The 20,623-nt window shown below is 37.0% G+C and overlaps 4 protein-coding genes and 1 non-coding gene across 7 annotated transcripts; 4 read left to right on the top strand and 1 right to left on the bottom strand.

Annotated features, from left to right (window-relative positions):
* The first annotated feature begins 476 nt into the window (after positions 1 to 476).
* Positions 477 to 6,640, top strand: LOC121262618 (ATPase GET3A). The gene is made up of 8 exons (XM_041165171.1): positions 477 to 509; positions 760 to 1,296; positions 1,824 to 1,948; positions 2,910 to 3,060; positions 3,291 to 3,401; positions 5,952 to 6,090; positions 6,188 to 6,303; positions 6,446 to 6,640. The coding sequence occupies exons 2-8, from the start codon at positions 1,042 to 1,044 to the stop codon at positions 6,620 to 6,622; spliced, it is 1,074 nt and encodes a 357-aa protein (XP_041021105.1). The 5' UTR covers positions 477 to 509; positions 760 to 1,041; the 3' UTR covers positions 6,623 to 6,640.
* Positions 6,641 to 7,606: 966 nt separating this feature from the next.
* Positions 7,607 to 7,687, top strand: TRNAL-AAG. Its single transcript has one exon. It is a non-coding gene; the product is annotated as a tRNA-Leu (tRNA).
* Positions 7,688 to 8,213: 526 nt separating this feature from the next.
* LOC121262641 (ubiquitin-related modifier 1 homolog 2-like) lies at positions 8,214 to 9,971 on the bottom strand. Its single transcript, XM_041165207.1, has 4 exons — positions 9,816 to 9,971; positions 8,916 to 8,991; positions 8,747 to 8,829; positions 8,214 to 8,484 (listed from the first exon to the last, which is right to left on the bottom strand). Exons 1-4 carry the CDS (start codon positions 9,836 to 9,838, stop codon positions 8,367 to 8,369), a joined length of 300 nt encoding a protein of 99 aa, XP_041021141.1. The 5' UTR covers positions 9,839 to 9,971; the 3' UTR covers positions 8,214 to 8,366.
* A 191-nt stretch (positions 9,972 to 10,162) lies between these two features.
* LOC121262625 (peroxisome biogenesis protein 16) lies at positions 10,163 to 13,892 on the top strand. 3 transcript variants are annotated; one of them, XM_041165182.1, is made up of 8 exons: positions 10,164 to 10,504; positions 11,590 to 11,647; positions 12,042 to 12,258; positions 12,442 to 12,746; positions 12,835 to 13,103; positions 13,290 to 13,357; positions 13,469 to 13,530; positions 13,632 to 13,892. In XM_041165182.1, exons 1-8 carry the CDS (start codon positions 10,436 to 10,438, stop codon positions 13,691 to 13,693), a joined length of 1,110 nt encoding a protein of 369 aa, XP_041021116.1. In that variant the 5' UTR covers positions 10,164 to 10,435; the 3' UTR covers positions 13,694 to 13,892. The 3 variants fall into 3 exon arrangements, 2 of the variants coding, with proteins under 2 accessions (XP_041021116.1, XP_041021128.1); XM_041165194.1 differs by having other exon boundaries at positions 10,167 to 10,504; positions 11,590 to 11,663; XR_005940149.1 differs by lacking the exon at positions 13,632 to 13,892 and having other exon boundaries at positions 10,163 to 10,504; positions 12,835 to 13,196.
* A 4,303-nt stretch (positions 13,893 to 18,195) lies between these two features.
* LOC121262656 (transcription factor TCP9-like) lies at positions 18,196 to 20,137 on the top strand. The gene has a single exon (XM_041165232.1). It carries the CDS (start codon positions 18,527 to 18,529, stop codon positions 19,565 to 19,567), a length of 1,041 nt encoding a protein of 346 aa, XP_041021166.1. The 5' UTR covers positions 18,196 to 18,526; the 3' UTR covers positions 19,568 to 20,137.
* The last annotated feature ends 486 nt before the right edge of the window (positions 20,138 to 20,623 follow it).

The following is a 20,623-nucleotide window of genomic DNA, read 5'->3' on the forward strand; positions in this document are numbered from 1 at the left end:
CCTTTCGGCACAAGCAAAGGGATAAAGCTAATGTATTTGAGGCGATATTTATTTTTGTGAACACTGGGATTACTACTATTAAGATTAGACTCATCCTATAACCTCTGGCATAAAAAATCTTAAAAATAATTAAAATAAGCAGAGTTTTGTTATGTATCAGCTACTATTCACTTCCACATTCAACACTGATAATTTTTTTTTTAATTTTTTCATAAGGTGTGAAGTGTGTACAATGAATAGTGACTGATAAGAAAAATTATTCATAATTTAAATTTTCCGAATCACATCTGTTATATGGCATATTACAAGCGGATATAAAATTATTTGTAATAAATTAAATACTTCTGAACTTTATGTTTCTTATATATTGAATGAATTCTTGCTTAGAAAAAAAAAATTATTTGTAATATAATTAAAAATAATAAAATTTATGGTAAAAAAAAAATATATCCCCTCAATTAAATACATCGCGTCTTGCTTAGGGTCTAATGCTTGGGAGGATATTACAGGCGGAAACTACTACACTCACAGAAGATTGTTACCGAAATCTTCTACCGAAAGGCAAATGTTTTTTTTTTTTGCTTTTTTTTCAATCATTTTTCTAAATAGTTTAAACATTTTTAAAAAATACAAAAAAATCACAAATTTATTTAAAAATACTTTCTTAATTATTGATTATTAAGTAAAATAAAATAAAATGCAATTCGGTAGAAGATTTCGGTAACAATTTTCTGTGAGAATAGTATTTTCCTATTACAGGCAGTCTCAGTCAGTCCAGTCCGTCTGCCTTTAGGACTATTCTCTTCGACGCGCACAATCCGACGGTATGCCCTATTAGCGCACATTAGGTACTCTCCTTATCCTGCGCCGTCTTTACAAACCCATATGTGGAACTTCAATTTGGTTGTTCGATTTGTACTCTGTCTCATTAAATCGAGCCCTTTCCATCCAAAACCAAAACCCAATAATTTCTCGCTCTAAAATTTCTGGGCTCCAGTCGTGTGAGATAGAGAAACAAAGCAAATACCGAAAGCTGCATAAATGGCCACAGAGTTACCGGAAGGAACCTTAAATAACATACTGGATCAAGAGTCGCTCAAGTGGGTCTTTGTGGGAGGAAAAGGTGGCGTGGGCAAGACCACCTGTAGTTCCATCATCTCAATCCTCCTCTCTAGGGTTCGATCCTCTGTTTTGATCATCTCCACTGACCCTGCTCACAATCTCAGCGATGCGTTTCAGCAACGGTTCACCAAGACACCCACTTTGGTTAATGGGTTTTCCAATCTCTATGCTATGGTACATTTTTTGGGTCATAAATTGTACTTTTTATTGGTTTTTTATTTTCTTGGGGGTTCTGGTTTTTTCCTTCTCTCTCTCTCTCTCTCTCTCTCTCTCTCTCTATTGTGTGAATTTTGAAAATTTTGGTGGTTTATCAGCTGGTGCAATGGTTCGATGTTGAAACTTTGAGGTTTTCGTTTAAATAAATCCGTGTAGACTCGGATTTTGAATTTTTGTTGGGTATATTTTGTCGTTGAGTTATTTGCGAGATTGCGGTTGTATTTGATGAATTTGGGAAATACCCAATTCGTAGAGAAATTTCATCATTTTTTCTATCGATATTTATGGCAGTGCTTTTAAGCAACGATGATTATCCGCTGATCTGTTGACCGTGGATTAGACATTTGGGTTGTCTGGGCTTTCTTCTAAAATAAAGATATATTTGAACCATTATATCTTAGTTTTCGAACTGCATTTTACTTGCATTATTATCTATTTTCTTGTTCTGTTTGTTGCGAGTTGACATTTCGTATGATCCTTTCTAGGAGGTGGATCCTAATGTGGAAAATGATGATGTGGGCAGTGCCGATGGAATGGACGGCTTATTTTCCGAACTAGCAAATGCAATCCCTGGAATTGATGAGGCTATGAGCTTTGCAGAGATGCTGAAGTAAGAATCCCGTTCCTTCTATTTGATTGTATTGAGCCACCAAATTCATCGGATCTCTATTCCTCACTTGATTAAAGTGAATTGAGAGCTGTTACGATATGTGTATTTTAGTTGACTTATATGAAACTGTTGGAGGATTCCATTTTTTCATTGAGATTAGTATATGATTGATGATCATTCCTGGTGTTATTAAAATATCCTAGACATAGGAATAACGACAGTTAGCCAATAGACTTTTCATTAGTACCAATTACAGGAGTTGGCTGCAGGTACAAGTTTGGTAAGGTCTCCTGCACGGAAGACATCTGTTATGTTTATCAGTTGATATACCCTTTTTATTTTGAGTGGGGGAGGGTTGAATGCAGTAACATACAGTCTTGCGAGCTTACCTTAAATCTTGAGTGATTTAAGATAAACAGGACCAAATTATTACATGTTGCGTCAATCAATGCCTGTAAAGCACGGTATCATGATGTTGACCCTTTAATCTTTATTCACCTTATTTGTTAAAGATATATTCATGAGACCCATTACCTCCAATTTTCGTTGTAGACCATATTTCTTACTCACCTATATCATGATGCTGAATCATAAAATCACCTTGGGTGCAAACAATCTCTAGGGGCCATCGGATTGGGAGATTTTCCCCTTGAATTACCGGAGGTGCACTTGCGGGAAACTCCTTGCCGAGGGCCTGTGCACCCCCTGGATTAGTCGGGACGCTGTTCCTAGACACCCAGTGCAATAAAAAAAATGATGCTGAATCATAAAATGAGTCTTACTTGAACTTTTTTTTGTTTAGTATTTGATTTATAATGTATTTAATGGAAATGGATGCATTAAGCATTTTCATGTGTTGCATTTGCTATGGCCTATTCATGCATATGCACCTCTTCTCTGTAGACTGCATCGTCAATTACAGCATATAATTTTGGTTTTATTTGCCTGAACCGTCATACAGATTAGTGCAAACAATGGATTATTCGGTCATAGTTTTTGACACTGCCCCAACTGGCCATACACTGCGCTTGTTGCAATTTCCATCAACCTTAGAAAAGGGTCTCACGAAAATGATGTCCTTGAAAAGTAAATTTGGTGGTATAATCAGTCAGGTATGTTCTTTGTATTATAGAGCATAGTCATATGGTATCTGAAGGTTTAGAGGCATTTTATGGTGTCTTTTGCAACAGAAATTATCCGATATTGCAATCCATATTTCATGCATTCTTCTTGTTTCTTTGGATTTTGACACATTCTAAATCATCTCTAACTGTATCCCCTTTGATGGGTATCTTTAAGGATAGAAATATCTAAATGGCATGCTTTGAAACTATTATGGCAGATGACCCGCCTCTTTGGTGTGGATGAAGAGTTTGGTGAGGATGCAATTCTGGGAAAGCTCGAAGGCATGAAAGATGTGATTGAACAAGTTAATAAACAATTCAAAGACCCAGTAAGATTGCCCCATTCATACGTCATTTACTCCTCTCCGTTTTAATAGATTTCCAATTATTCGTATTGAATCATATGCCAATAGTGGACATGTATAAAAGTTAGAGCCAACCTTAAATCCTTAATGTGTTAATGCTAGTTGTTAAATTTATTAGGGGTGGTGTGAACTGTAGTTACTGGAGGTTTTGGAGTGCTGGAAGCTTATGGGGCATTGGAAGTGTAATGAGAAAATTGTATAAAGAGTAATATGAAGTTTCTTTAATTATTTTCCCAAACTATGTACTTTCTAGTCGTGATATAATTTTAAAAAAGGCTGTACTGATAATAAAAAAATTAAAAAGGCTTTAAATAGTTACTTCGAACTTAAAAAGCACATTGCATATGAATAACCTGCATGGGTACCCATCAAGAGTGCAACCTAGTGGTTAAAGGACGATCTTGGGATGAGCTATGGACTAAGATATCTTGGGTTCGATTCCACAGTAGGAGTTCACAGGTCTGGTTGGTGAGGTTATGTATCTGAGGTTTGCTCCTCTGGGTTGGACCCAAAAGGCCCTGCCTTGGTGAGGTTCCATGTCCAAAAATCAGCTGCATAGGTAAATTAACCCCCTTCTCATCTGAGTTTTTTTTTTTTTAAATAATAACCACAACCTTTTTCTAAATCGAAATAAACTTTTGGTACTCTTTTTTTTTTTTTTTTTTTTTTTTTTTATAAGTAAGAAAATTTATCAATCCTCATAATTAGGCAAAGCTCAAGTACACAGGTAGTATACAAGAGAGAAATACCTAATTACAGCCTACGACAAAGAAAACGAAGCATAAAAGTCATTAAAATTGACCCCCTCTAAAACAATGGCCTTAGCCCAAAGTAACAAAGATTGGAAAAATAAGTCTCTAATCCCACTAATGAGCGTTCTCTATTTTCAAAACATCGTTCATTCCTCTCATTCCATATGCACCACATTAGACATAGAGGCACCATCTTCCAAATAACCGCTACTTGAAGATTTCCCCGTAGTATTCCATTCTAGCAAGCTAGAAGATCCACCACTCTCTTAGGCATCACCCAAGCAATGTCCAGCCTTACAAAGATCTCATCCCATAAAGCCTTCGCCACTTCACAGTCGAGAAGAAGATGATCTGACGTTTCACCATTCCTTTTACACATAAAGCACCCATCCATTATGAAAATACCACGCTTCCTCAACTTATCTATGGTCAGAATTTTCCCATGAGAGGCCAGCCAACCAAAAAAAGGGGCACTTTACTTTTCCAAATGTGCTTCCAGGGGAAAACAGTAGATTAATGAGTAGCATAGCATTATATAAGGATCTAACTGGAAAATTCTTGTTCCCGGGATGAATCCACAGCAGTTTGTCCTCCCCACCACACTCCAAATTCAATGCATACAAGGTGCTGAAAAAGTCAGAAATATCTCTCACTTCCCAATCTTGAACTGCTCTAATAAAAGACACGTTCTACTGCACCAGGGCATTCAAAATTAACTTCTGGTACTCTTTATAAGAGGTAATTGAAAGTCTCGTAGATATATAACATTGGAGGCGGGAAGAATTTGTGTGAAGCCTGGTTCCTTACTAGCCAAAAGAAACAAAAAAATGTGGTCTCTTAATAGATTGACCCTCTTGAAAGTGCAGTTCAGCTCAAGAAGGATTTGCACCCTTCTGCTGCCTGCAATCACTTGCAGTAACTTTTGGGTGTGAATTAATTTGGTGGCGTGTTTGTGGATATTTCGTCCTGTGGTCATGTTCTCTTCTGGACTTCCTGTGGTAGCTGTTATGTTTAGGAAGTTAAGATGTTGTGATAACATTAAAATTGACAATCCCAAGGGGTTGGCCCAAGTGGTGAAGGCTTTGGTCTTGGGGTATCACTCCCTGGTGAAAAGCCAGCGATTTAACTAGTTCAATGTAGAGAAACTTCCGAGGGTGCGGTGCATGGGACCGGGATTTACTCTGCAGGGATGGGTCCAAAGGGGCCTTGGAGAGGTTCCCCAACATTTATTAAAAAAAAAAAAAAAAAAAAAAAAAAAAAAAAAAAAAAAAAAAGAAAAGAAAAGAAGAAGACCATTTTCTGTCATTTTGAGAGACATAAGATTCAGCTAGACATCTGGACCTGGTGATAACTAGGCTGTGGTATTTTCTTGCTCATAGCATCATGGTAAAGGCCCTATGTTATTACAAGCTAGTTAAATATTTCAAAATACAAAGATGAGTCAAACTACTATTAAATCTACTATTAAATCTACGTAGAACTATGTATATGGCTTTGCCTATTCTTTGATCAATAAAATTTGTTTACTTATAAAAAAAAAAAAAAAAAAGAAGTAAAAGCACTATGAATTATGAGGTTGGTTGTAATTTTGTGTGACTTGCCAGCATTTCATGAATCAAGTTTGCAATTAGTTTGGATGTTTTGTAGTTATTTTTAAAGCACTTGACCTGATTTTCCGTGTTTATTGGTTCACTCAAAATCGTGTTGAATGTCAAAATTTTTTGTAGTTATTCTTAATGCGCTTATATTTCCCTGTTGGCAGGACTTGACAACCTTTATCTGTGTTTGCATTCCAGAGTTCCTCTCTCTTTATGAAACAGAGAGACTGGTCCAGGAACTCACCAAGTTTGAGATAGATACACACAATATTATCATTAACCAATTACTTTATGATGAAGAAGGCAAGTTTACATGTTTTCGTGTTTCTTTTTTCACATGGAAATAACTTTTTATCGAAAACAAAAGTCATGTATCAGTCGGCCTGTTTTCTACTTGTAGATGTAGAGTCCAAGTTACTCAAAGCTAGAATGCGGATGCAACAGAAGTACCTTGACCAGTTCTACATGTTGTATGATGACTTTCACATCACCAAGTTGCCTTTGCTGCCGCAAGAGGTAAACTACATCGTGGCAAAAGTTTTGGAATATTTAAAAGTGATGACCTAATCTGAAGTTTGTCATTCTAGATGAGGGGTAAACAAATTAATTTTAGTTGTTAGTGTTGGCCCTTTTGACAAGTCAGATATTGATTTTGTAGGTTACAGGGGTTGAAGCTCTGAAGGCATTTTCAAATAATTTTCTGTCACCATATCAACCTTCCACGAGTAAAGGCACAGTGGAGGAGTTGGAGCAAAGAGTATCCACACTGAGGCAGCAGTTGAAAGATGCTGAAGCAGAGCTAGAACGACTTAGAAAAGGAAAACAAAAGGTCTGATGATGCTCGGCTCAATGGTATTGCCATTGTTCCTTTTTCCTTCCCTCATTCTTTCCGTGTTTACAATCAGACGGCACCATCTCCCTTCTTTAGACTGCCAAGGGAAGTCAGCCTTCTCATTTTACCTCTGGTTGATGTTTTCTGTCGCTCAAACTTATTTGTAATTTTTTAAGATGAGCCCTTTCAGATATATAAGCGGTATATTTATATATTTTTTTTTATATTTCTATCGTAAACAATTTCGATAATGGTAAATTCCTATTTTTAATATCTGAACGCCTATATACAGTTTGAATTGATAAGAATATAGATTACATGCCATTATTTTCTGGGTGTGATGAGAGCGTTTTTGTGGCTTTTTCTTGGGTATTTGGACCTCCCATGGAAGGTGAATTAGTTTTTGGTAGCATATAAATCTCTTTTTTCTTCATATATGGAGTTGTGCTTTAGTGAAGGACCTCACTATTTGGAGAGAATCTGGAGCTGCATTATGCGACGCCCGCTTCCGCTCCCATAGCAGCGGCCAAAAAAAAAAAAAGGGGGGGGGGGGGGGGGGGGGGGGGGGGGGGTGATGTGGCCACCACGGTCAACCAGAGGACCTCGAGAGGTTACAGTTTATTTTCACCAATATCTCGAACTCACGAGGTTACAACACAACTTGTAGTTGGAAGTTGTGGAAGATTAGTGAAGTTATCAATATTGAGATGAATGGACCGTTTCCAAGTTTCTTTCATTTGACAAATGGAACGAAAATCATCTTCCAAAGGAGATAGTCCTATGTTTTAAAAGCTGCAAAGGAGATCGCGCATGTCAATTTCCTCAGAAGTGGGCTTGGATTGCTCTTGCAGAGTAGCGTTTTACACATATGTAATCTGCAAGTCTGTAATACCCAATTACAAGCAGTTCAAAATATGATAATTGCGCAAATAATCGTGCAAGATCTGCCGTGGACATTTTAAAGCTAATTAAGTATTATAAAACAACGTTGAGATGACCGAGTTGGTCCAAGGCGCCAGATTAAGGTTCTGGTCCGAAAGGGCGTGGGTTCAAATCCCACTCTCAACAAGTTCTTGTTTTTTTCTCTTTCCCTTTTTTGTAAACGTCATCCTTAGAGTTGAAAAAAATATTATTTTTTTATATTATTAATTTTGAAACCAGAAAAAGTTAAATTATTTATTATATTTTGTATGAAAATTTGAAAAAATTGATCAGATGGGTTGCAGAAATTTGGTAATCGTGCGTAGAAATCAGTTAAAATCTATTTGACCGAAACCTTTAACCGAGGAAACTTGGCAAAACAAACAGCTCTGGATCTATCGAATATCCATCCCCCGTATCCCTACTAATTAAGGCTAACTCCACATCTACAATTTAGAAGTTTTGTTACGTCACACAGATACTTTTGCTTCCTTTTGCGGAGTGCAGTTGATTTGCCGCTGGCCATGTTGGACTCCAAGACTACCTCGGTTTCTATCTTTCTCAATTCTCATAACGAACTTAAATCGACAGAGCTCAGAACAAACTACATTCATCTGGAAAATGTCGTAAATACTAGATAGCCAAAAGTGAAAGTTGAAGTTCATCAAAGAGATGAGAAAATAGCAAAAACTTTCATCACTTTCTTATATATGCTTCAATGAATTCTAGAAGAAAAGTACAGAGATAAATAAGTTGCCGAGACCATGACTATCTCATGATAACTATTTCATTATCAAAATGAGTACACAACACGATCATCTAGATGCTATCCACCATGCAAGGTTGAAATGAAAACCACCACATCCTTCTCTTCTAGGGTTGTATCGAGCTGTCCACTTAGCTCCCAATCACAATCATTCACAAGGACCAGAACACCAGGTCTCCTGAAAGAAAACAGTACAGTGCCACTACATGTTTAAGAAGGATAGAACGATGCAAATCAAATTAGTCATCTTATGACTTAACAGATAATAGTGGTTTGTTGGTGACACTGCCCTATGTTTCTCCAGCTATTCCCCTTTCCACCTTTCTGTTCTTCTCCTTAGAAGTGTTATTCATCACTAACCTAATTCATGATCACAATAGCATAACCTATGAGTGCAGTGTGCACACACATTCAAAATTCAGAAGCAGATTCAAACTTACACAGAATCTTCTTTCATGAACATTTCAGGCCTCTCCTTGATCAAATTGGTACGGACCCAACCGAGCAAATCTTTCATGATTAACTACAAGGACAGAGAGAAACATGTTGAGTCTTCTAACCACAGACGTGAAAAAGCATATCTCATTTTTATGCATTGTAGAGACTCACCTTCTCTGCACCATTTTGTGGATCAACATTGACATTGTGGATCTTCACAGAGTCACAGAGGAGCTCTAATCCTCCACTGCAGAGAAATTAACATTGTGAGCACGCCAATAAGAAATAGGCATACAGAAAGAGTAAAAGTAGCCAAGCATGTACAAGTTAGTGATAAAATATGATAAGAAAATTGATGCTCAACATGCCATCAAATTAGGTAAATAAATGAGCACACCATCAAAAGTGCAGGATCATTAACAATGATTGTGCATAGTACTCTTAAACATTTGATATGGAACAACTGTCTACTTGCGCCAAGCCCAATAGTTGGATGTATTCAAGCTAGAATACAATACTTCTTAACAAACCATGAAAGAATCCCAACCCCACAGACCCATGCTCTAGATGAGATGAGCACCACCCGGCTAATAATAAACAATGCTCAAAGCGCTACAATGGCCAGGGTCATATCAGCAGAAGGTGAACCCGATTCATGTTATCATTATTTCAGAGTTCCATTCAATACATTCTACAAGAAACAAATAATGACCTTCACAACAAAAAAATATCATCATTAAGAAATATATATATATATATATATATTTATAAAGTGCCAACGCTTCATCGGGTGAAACTAATGACAGAAGATGAATTGACAAAACAACATCGAGCAATTTGAAATGAAAAGAATAGCAGTAACGAAATAGATAAATTTTTCTAAAATGAAGGCTATTTTCCAGTAGGTTTCCAGATGCCGAAATCTCAGATTGGACAATCTTTTTCTTCAAATTACACTGAGTTTCATCCTCTAAATTTTAGTTTTTGCAGAACCAAAAAATATCAAATGAATTAAGCAAAGATCTAGCTTTAATTTTACAGAGACCAAGTAAAAGGAAAAGAAAAACCTACCCGAATTCGAGAGTCAGTTGCATATTCAATTTTCGCGACAGATTCCTAAACCCTAGAGAGAGAGAGTTGCTCGATAGGCTTTGACGCTCACCCTGCTTGCTTTCCGATGAAGGTGCTTTTAAAGTTTTAGTTGGAATGAGACGGCGTCGTTCAAAACCGGGGGCGGTTCAATGGGTCACGTATAGCCGAACCTATTTTAGGAAATCTAGGATCGTTTAAAATGACCAATAGTATTGCAGTGATATTTTGGACCGAGCTTACATAATACAAACACAGAATAGGATCTGACGGTCAGAAAAACGTTTGGAACCCTAACCGAGTGAACGGGCAGATATATAGCAACCTGGAATAATCATAACAAAACAAATGAGAAGAACCACACCTCACTACCACCGTCGCTCTCTCTCATCTCATGATTTATCGTTCTTCAACTTCTCCCTCGAAAGCTGGGCCTCGATATCTGCACCTCAATCTCTAAGCCTACTCTGAAATTGCCAAAAGGGGCTTTTGGGCTTCTGGATCAATGGGCAAAGATTGAGCGTGAGGAGGGTTGCTGCTGCTGGTAGCTCGTTGCTTTTGCTGCTGTTGATGTTTTGTGTCTTGAGAAGTTTTGTGAATCTATGGAATCTTATAAGAGGTGGGTTAGGCGGAACAAGGACTACGTGCACTCCTTGGAGTCTCTGGCCAATGTGAGCCTCTCTCTATTTCCTTTTATTTCCTCGATTTTGTTTGGTTAAATTGTCACTTTTGCTAATTTTGGACAAGTTCAATGATTTTATTGGGTATTGGTTTGATTCTTATTGGGTATTGTTTGTTATTATGTGGATGATCCTTTCGCTTCTTTGTTATTCCATGATAGCTCGATAATTGAGAAATTCTGAGAAGAAAGTACTCTTCCAGCTGTATGGATGTCAAAATGATAATATCTCGTCTGGTTTATCTTCCACTTTTTTTAAAAGCGATCTTTTTGTGTGTTTGGATATCAAATTGATGACAATAGTAACATTTATTGTTTCATGGTCAAGTTATGTAAGCTCATTTGGGCCAATGCATATCATATTGGTAACTGGTAATTCCATCCTTTTTCCATCAAGATAATACATTTCGTGGGTTGCCCTTATGCGTTTTTTCTTTCTTGTTATTTTATAGTAGCTCAAAGAAAAAAGTGCGGAAAATATATTATCAGTAGCTGTTTTCCTTTAGCAGAACCATGTTATCTATTGAAACTTCTGGGTTCCTGAAAAGTATAGCCAAGCAAATCTGTAGTTTTATTTACTGGAATTTGATAAGGCATTTGGCTTGCAGGTGATAAGCCTGTTTTAGGCCTTGAAAAACTTCGATGCTTCGTGAGCTGAAAACAAAGGAAAGTTCCTTTGAATGAAATAATGGCACTTGCACGTTTGCATCAAACTCGACGTCATAGGTTGCACTTCTATGCATCATAGACTTTCCCACTAAAGAAGCCTTAAGGTTCACTTTATGAGCCTTTTGCTTCGCTTAACTTTATTTAATTCATCGTTTATGTTAAAATTTATGAATAAAAGTCTTGTGCAGTCCTTTGAGTTTATAGTTAATAAGCCATGTGAACTCATTGCGTGATGAGATCTATGAACCAGTTGGCCTATATATCTGCCTAATTAATTCAGTGTTTTACTCTTTTGACATGTTCTTGGATTTTCGTTATTGGTCATGTTTGCTCACTAATGTTTATCTTGGTCTGTTTTTAGTTTCTATGTAATTGTTATCTAATCAGGGTGTTGATAATATTGTGCAGGGATTTACATGGCTTCTTCCTGAAAGGTTTTCTGATTCAGAGATAGGTCCAGAAGCAGGTTTTGTGAAATTTTGGTAACCTATGGCTTCTTGTTACATTAGAAAGTCATAGGGCTTTTTTTTCTTCTCGTTTTTAAGTAATTATTAGTTTGATTTTTAGAAAGCATAGAGGAAGAAAGGTAAACATTTTGGCTTTTGTGGTTTATCCGTTTATATATTTTCAAAAACAAGACATTAAATTTTTCTATGGACTTTTTCTCCATTTTTTGCTACTTCAGCCTACATGTGATGGGGATTAGGATAAAATTTAATTTCTTTGTTTTTCTTGCCAATTGGACCTGTAATTGGTTTGTCCATTCTATTCACTTTTATGAATCTATTTTATATTTTATTTTCTAAGGCGTGATGAATATCAATCAATGCTTTATTCAAAAATTTGTTGATCTTCTGCAGTAACTACCATTTTGGGCATAATCACTGCTATCAATGAACATATCATTGATACAGCTCCTACTCGGATGCAAACAGGCTCCGTGGAGCCTCATTCATTTCCATACTCATTATGCATATCTTCGCTCAAGGACTTGGAAACATTAATTGAAGTTATAGCACAACATTACTATGGCGATGATAAGAAGTGGAATTTTATTGCTGTTACAGAGGCTACCAAGTAAGAACCACCCCCCCCCCCCCTCCCCTGTCCGAAAGAAAAAATCAAGCAGTTCTGTATTCAGTATGTCTCTTTATCATCTCCAGTTAGGTGTTATTGTCCATAGGCAATATCCAGTTAGGTGTTTATTGTATAGCAGCACTTGTGTATTTGTCTCATCATGGGTTATTCGATCTTTGTCAGGGTTCTAGTTAGGTTAGCTTTGTTTCGGAACAGTGGATATAAGATGCTTCTTCATGGAGGGGAGACACCAAATGACGAAAGGCAATTAGATTCTTCAACATCTCGACATAAAGTTGATGGTTTCCCAAAGTATGGAGGGCATCACGGCCCTGGTTACTTAAGGACAAATCACGCACAGAACCCCTGGAATCTAGAAGGAAGAGCACTATCTGCATTAAATACGTTTGGAGAAACTGCTAGGATGGGTTCAGACCCATCATGGTTGCATAGGGTTCAACATCAGCATGCGATTATGGAGCTTCCAAGTAATTTGTATAAGATTAATTGATTAGTTAAAGTATATGTGTTGCATTTATTGAATACTTTACAAGATATACATTTATGTTATTACAGGACCAGTGATTCAGAGGCCAACCATTTCCACCATATTGTCCGAAAAGGGTCTTCATGGAGCTTTATATCTAGCAGGGGAAGTGCTTTTTATTACAAGACCGCTTATTTATGTTTTATTTATCCGGAATTATAGGACTCGGTCATGGATTCCTTGGTTTCTTTCACTGGCTGTGGACTTTGTTGGGATGGGCATTCTTTCAAAAGTTACAAAGTCAGGGGGTCATACAGAAGAGCAACAGTTTCATCTTTCCGTCTCTGAAAATGATGAGGTTTGGGTTTTTCTAAATCTTACCATGTACAGAGAGTTGTATGCTTCTGGATTCATCCTGCTCGTCAGGCTTCTGCGTTGAATCTTGCAATATGTATTCTCTAGACACAATTTCATGGTTGCATTGTTTAGTTCTCATGAATAGATTTAATGCTGTAGTGTTTTTTATACCACCGCTTTGACATAGGTTAAAAGAAGGAAGCTGTTATTGGCACTTTACCTTATGAGAGACCCTTTCTTCAGCAAGTATACCAGGTGCGTATCTCATCTTTAATATATTTAGATTATTTGTTTATACTTTTGTAAGGAGTAGAAACAGTAGGAAACTGCACTATGATTATCATATCTATGGTTGTGATGTTTCAGGCAAAGACTCGAAAGCACCAAGAACATTTTGGAACCTGTACCGATTATTGGGTTTCTTGCTGGTGTGTTTGATATAGTTTTTCAATTCCAGAAGTCTTTCTACTTTCAAGTTTGCGAGATTGATAGTATGTTGATATGTTGCTCTTTCACTCTTAACATACAGAGAAAATAGTTGAACTAATTATTGGAGCTCAGACGCGGTACACCTACATGTCAGGATCATAAGACAGAAGCCAGCAAGAAGTTACACCTCTTACAGTTCAAATTTCAGGAGATTATATAATTTGGTGTGTGATAGTCTTGCTTTGGTTCACAATTTTGTCCCTTTCAATCTGTAGAAATTGGCCTAGATGGCGCTGGTATTATAAGCATTGACCTTCGCAGATGTTTATTAGTCAATCACGAATTCCTTTGTTTTTGTTGTTGTTTAAATATCCCCTAAAACGTTCCAAGAACACATATTTGGCCTTTTCCTTGTTTAGTTTTATGGTTTTTTTGTTTGTTTGTTTGTACAGTTCTCTTAGATGAGATGAGATAGTTTTAGATGAGTTAATAAAATATTGTTATAATATTATTTTTTAATATTATTATTATTTTGAGATTTGAAAAGGTTGAATAGTTTATTATATTTTGTATAAAAATTTGAGAAAGCTGTAATAATGAAATAAGATGGATTAAGAGTATCTATATCCAAACGGGGCCTTAGTCATAGTATGTCGTGCGGGTGTTGGTCGAATTTAGAGGGCATTTAAATTGCCTAGTCTTCTTGTTACGGGAAGGTTTATTTGTCCGCTCAATGACCCTGTAATTCTATCCTGTCAACAACTCTATACATTCCCCTTACAAGTCGTGGGCCAATGCTTCCTCCTCTGCCAACAAACTGTATGCTGCTGCTTTTTTTTTTTTTATTATTATTATTGTTAGACGTGTCAGATCTAAAAAATAAGTTTATAAATTGATGTAATTTTATTTGATTCATTGATCAATTTTATAATAAAAGTTATGTCATTTTTAGAAATAAATGAATAAATTATTTGCATTTGAATTGATTCCTACCTACTATTGATATTGATGGAATATTTTGATGGTGGAATAAAGGGCCTAGTAGTAAGGAAAAACATCTTTGCATAGAGGCGTACTTCGGGTTGTGTATTGGGGTTTTTTATTGGAATTTTAAGAGAAGCTGCATTTTAAATTTAGTTATTTTTATTCTTCAAAAAAAAGAAAAAGTTATTTTATTAATATTATACATACATTATAGAAGATATTTAAAATATGTGATTGCCTGATCGGGAATGTAAGAATATTCTATCAATATTGCCTCCATTGTGCAGATTTAAAAAAAAAAAAAAAAAAAAAAAAAAAAAAAAGTTCATCAATTTTAGAATCTGGTCCCATCGCCGCATCAGAATAAGGACCTTCTTCTTTTCTCTATGAGGAGTAATACATCATGGGGGAAAAGGCCAATTTATGAAATGAAACATGTGGGGTCCACTTTTAGCATAGAGTAGTGATATGGGAGGGGGCCCAGGCAATAAGACTCCCCCCCCCCCCCCCCCCCCCCCCCCCCCCCCCCCTCCATTCTAGAAGCGACAATGGACCAATGTTTATGCAAAATGGCCATACGCATAGTGGGCTAGTAGTTGGTGGGGCCCCCCAACCACCCATAGATGAGGCCGTGACCCCAGCAGTAATAATAATGGTGGGATCCATCCATCCATCCACCACTTCGTTGGTCCACATCCCCCACAGGCTCTCTTGTTTAGGCCCCCAAAGTTAATGTCTAAACTTGGGCTGACTAATAATTCACAAAATACTTCTCATAATACATGATGTAAAATGATGATATTTTTTTAAAATAATATTATTTTTATATGATATTTTACAATAATATCTTTTATTTTGAAAATTATGAAATATGTTGTGAAAAGTATTATGTGTTTATCAATTTTTCATTTGGACCAACCGGAGAAAAACAGAACCGTCAGTGGGTCCTGTACTTCCTATTACCAGAAAGAGTAATGCACTTGTCCTGCTTTGTCTCGCTCATTCAAAATGCATGTGAGGGACCTTTCATAAATTTTTTTATTGTATCCACTTTATTTACCTTTCAACGAAGCTTTTAAACACGGCCTTTAGAGGAAGGGGGTAAAAATTTTTTACCAGATATACTATATTCCATTAATTAAGTGTCACTTTTACCAGATATACGTACTATTCAAATTACTTTTACCAATGTGATAGGTTACTGTCTTATTATTATTTATTTGCTATTCATAGTTTATTTTAATTTTTTTATTATTATTTTTAAGTATTTTTTTAATATTCTTAACATTAAGAAAAAAATAAAAATATATATAATTTTATTAATAGTCACTTCTTTAACTATTAAATAAAATTAAAAATAAATAATAAATAAATAATAAGAGTAATTACCTTATCATTTTCCACGTTATTAGATACTAAACGAGTTCAATTGTCGGATAAGACAAGAATGACCCATCTGAAAAATACACAAAACACAAAAAAAAAGACAAACCCGAAACATCTTTTTTTGGTTCAGTACAGAGATGTTAATTTAAACACTGACTAGTTAGTTGATGGCCTTCGCTTTGTTCTCTCTCTCTCTTCCTTTGACCACGGGCTTTGGAACTTTCAAAATTTCCAACAACTCATTAAGAAAGAATGAATTGAGATGGAGTTGCATGATTATCAAAGCTGAACTTGCAAATTCAAAACCTATATATATATATATATTAAGATATGGAATTTCTGCCCTAAACTCATGCGCACTGCACTGAAGACATGGTAGCATGCACGCTTCACTCGTTTAAAGCCAATGCATGTTTGTTCTAGCTAGGCTCTTAAATCTCAAATCCTATTATATATAGGCCGTTGGGTCTAAGATCAGGGCCACCCCCACGTAAATTAATGTACGTGCCACTTAAAATGGGTAACAATATTATTATTATTAATGCTAATGTACCTATCAAAAAAAAATTATTAATGCTAATGCAATTAATCATAGTTGCATCTGTTTGTATTAGCTAGGCAGTGATAATTCTGACTGTCTCAAACATGTGGTTTATATATGGAACATGTCAAGGACTTGGTTGGATTTGCGATAATTGTCCTTAGCCTTCACGTGTATATATTTATCATGCACGAACAACTAGCCTGGCCGGTCTATACATTATTATTCATAAAAATGAAAGTCACGATAATCTTTTTAAGGACAATTATTTATTTAATTATATGCAATGAGATCAGACATTTATTAGTAAGGATATATATATAATATATATATATATTCGGAGGCTATTAGTAAGGATATTGTTCGTACGTACGTAGTTATGATTTATGAGCATACCTTCTCCGATTTGTAGGGCTGTAAATGAATCAATCTGTTCAATAATCTGCTCAATATTCACTTGATTAAATTCAAATCGAACTCAACTCGTTAAAAAAAAAAAAAAAATCATTCGTAAAAACAGATACTTGCTCGATTTGTAAATGACACATACTCAACAAAATCGACTCCACTCAACTAATACTCGTTAAGGCCCTCTCGTTTATGCTTGAGTCGACTCATTAGTTCAACTTTATTAAAACTCATTCATATATTGATAAATATATACATACACCTATGTATGTATACATATATATATGTATTAGTTAATAATATAAGCATACAACTTTTATAATTAAATATATATTATGTAATCTAATTACTTATGTCTATATAGTGAATATACTTCATAGGTATATTTTATAATTTGTATAATAATTAGTCGATAAAATTTAATAATTTCATATACTAGTATAGAGAAATCATATATAAAATAGATATATGCTATCATATTAAGTGTATGTATTAATAATATATATAAGCATATAATATATTGTTATTTTTTATAAATATCAACTAGTTAAATATTAATTATTTATAAATTTTTTAAAATTTTATAATTCAATAGAGGTTCTACTTATTAGTTATATAAATTTAATATTATATTTTTTCTTTTTATTTATTTATTTAATTTATTAATTATTAAATTTTATTCAAAAAATAAAAAAATAAATCATTTGAATTCAAGCTTAAGAATTTAATTTATCGAATCGAATTCGAATAAAAAATAAATAAAAAATTTAAATTTAAATTTAAATATTTTAAATCAAGTCGAGTTAGAAAAATCAAAAATAGACTCAGTCAAGCAAGCCAAAACGGACTCGATTTACCGATTTGTAAACTTCAAATGCTTTTATAAATGTTTTCTTTTTGGTTCACATCTCTTGTAAGATTAGGAACCTCGAACAGTGGAAGTGCCTTACAGTCGTACAATCTCGTTTCGAATCGAATTCCCGATTTTCTAAACTCCAACATATTCGCATGTCTTTACACTGGACGGAGGTCTATCCGTCCCTAAAGCAAATAACTATGTGCAAACTCGAGCTCAAAATAAAGTTCGGAAAATAAAATAAAATATATATATATATATATTTTAATCATTCGGCTGATGGGCGTCATCAGGACCTTTGACTCAAACCGAACAGACGGGCCTCTTGAAGAGGGAGCCACCACGTGTCGCCATCAAATGGGTCCAAGGTGCTATGCGATCCTTAGATTGCCCCCACCTCCCCATCTTGTAAGTATATCCATCTATTTCCATTGTTTTTGATTTCTTCCATTTCAATTTTCCACGTTATATATACGGTGGGTTCTCCATCGTTTCCTACGTGTTACCGAGTAGCTAGGAAAAATTGGATTCGTTTCTATCTTTCACCTCTCCTCTCTCCTTTTTCTGTGTTCGTGTTTCCCTTCGTTTCTAGCTCTAATTTGTAAGCGAGAACAGAGTTAGACATAGAAACGATACCTATTCTTTCTACTTTTCCGAGAAAGCTTGCAAATTTTTTCCTATTAAACATTCCTTTTTTCTTCTTTTTTTTTTTCTCTTGGACTCTGTAAGTTTATTTTTTATTTTTATTTTTTTCTGGGTTCTCTTGTTTTTTCTTTACTGGATTTTGGTCCGAGCAGTTAGTTCTCTCCAAATTCCAAAGATGGCTGCGATACGGGAACAGAAGCGCGAAAAGGAGCAAGCAGCAACAAGAAGCGTTGGTTTTGAAATAAACGTCGGGGAAGAGGCGGAACTAAGGAACCACCACAGGAAAGAGGGACCCACCAACACCACCATATCCACACCGCCTCAGGCAACGTCGGCAGAGATAGCTGCGCTGAAAGAAGAGCCAGAAACGGAGGCGATACAGGTGATGCCGGTAGCCGCGCACGTGCCCGCGGGTATACAGATGCAGATGGATATGAAAGCAGTTGGGAGCAGAACGCAACAAGCGGCAGCGAAGAGAGCCTCGACAAAGGATCGTCACACGAAAGTGGAGGGTCGTGGGCGGAGGGTCCGAATGCCTGCCGCCTGCGCCGCCCGGATCTTTCAATTGACCCGAGAACTGGAACATAAGTCAGACGGCGAGACCATCCGGTGGCTCTTAGAACACGCCGAACCGGCCATCATCGCCGCCACTGGCACCGGAACGGTCCCCGCAATCGCCCTGTCCGTCAATGGGACCCTCAAAATCCCCACCACATCCGCTCCCAACAGCGACCCACCCATTAAGAAGAAACGCAAACGACCTGCTAACAGTGAATACGTAGACGTAAGCGACGGCGTTTCGGTCTCATCGGGTCTCGCCCCCATAACTTCTGTCCCTCAACGACAAGTACAAGCGGTCGTCCCCGTGTGGGCTATACCCTCAAACGCCGTCGTGCCCGGAACTTTGATCATGGTTCCGCCCATGGCCTCAATTGCCGGACCTTCAAACCAGCCTCACATATTCACATTCTCAGCCACGGCGACGCCTCTAATCAACGTCTCGGCGAGGCCGATATCGTCCTTCGTCTCCTCCATGGCCAATACACCCGCGAACGTTCAAATCCAACCGAACTCAACCACTTCTTGTCCAAGCTTGGCTACTTCTATGACGAACAGTAAAACTATAACTTCAACCACTCAGATGCTGAGAGACTTTTCGCTTGAGATTTACGATAAACAGGAGCTCCCGCTCATGCCTCGCCCATCCAAACGCTGAGAAAACAGAAAGTGCCATTTTTTTCGTTCATGGAGCCTCACATGCACACGTGAGGGAATGCTTAAAGGTGGGGACCACATGTAGCAGTGGGGTCAAAGGAAGACTTTAAGCGAAGTGGTGCTGCTCCGTGGACCGTGCAACGGGATAAGGAGGTACGAGTTTTTGGGGGGAGGGGGGCCACTTTCATTCATGTGACGGTGGGGGCGGGGGCGCAGGCCCCAAGGGGTGGGAGAAGAGTCTTCGCACTTTTTCCGATGCAAGCATGGCGGTCCCTACACCTACTGTTGAGGGTTTTGTGGTCCGATGGAGAATGGTGGGGGGCACAGTTGCTTTATCTCTGCAACACGTGCAGTCCCTTATGGCCGAGGCTCGAGGGCCCCAAGCAAATTGACGTGGGTTAAAGCTTCTTTGGAGATGGTGATGAATCTGATGTTGGGTTTCCATACAGAAAGTAGTGTAAATTGCAATTGGCAAATGTTGTAACGTGGAGTCGGCGGCTAAGCTAAGAATCTCCCACTCCTTTAATTATCATTTTTGCTTTTTGAAATGCACATATTTGTATGAGACTGAGAGTATGGGTTTTCCTTTGCTTTAAAAAAGAAGTAGATATAAAAATAATAAAATAAAATCAAAGGGGGGGGGGGTGTAATGGTGGGATAGGTGAAATAGTTAGGAGGTGGGTTCCAGAGGCCATATATGGTTAGGAGGAAAACGTCATGTTTGGTGTGCACGATGAGATGGAGATGCCTCGTCTTGTCCCGTCCCGTCTCGTGTAACCCCTAAGCTAAAGCTAAAAGAAGCGGGTCAGGTCCATTCTGGCTGGGTTACATAGTCTGGTCCATACTATTGGTGGTCACGTGTGCGGTACATATTGTGGGTTGGTTCATGTTTTGAATGTGATGGTGGGCCCAATGGCCCCCCACCCCTCATCTGCAAAATTTTATTACGCAATACGCAACCTTTTCACCTTTTTTTTTTTTTTTCGTGGCATTTTATAATATCTTCCTTCTTACAAGACTTTTTTATTAATATTCCCATGACAATCGTCGGCCAATG

This window comes from Juglans microcarpa x Juglans regia, chromosome 1D, assembly GCF_004785595.1.
Source record: "Juglans microcarpa x Juglans regia isolate MS1-56 chromosome 1D, Jm3101_v1.0, whole genome shotgun sequence".
Taxonomy (NCBI): domain Eukaryota; kingdom Viridiplantae; phylum Streptophyta; class Magnoliopsida; order Fagales; family Juglandaceae; genus Juglans; species Juglans microcarpa x Juglans regia.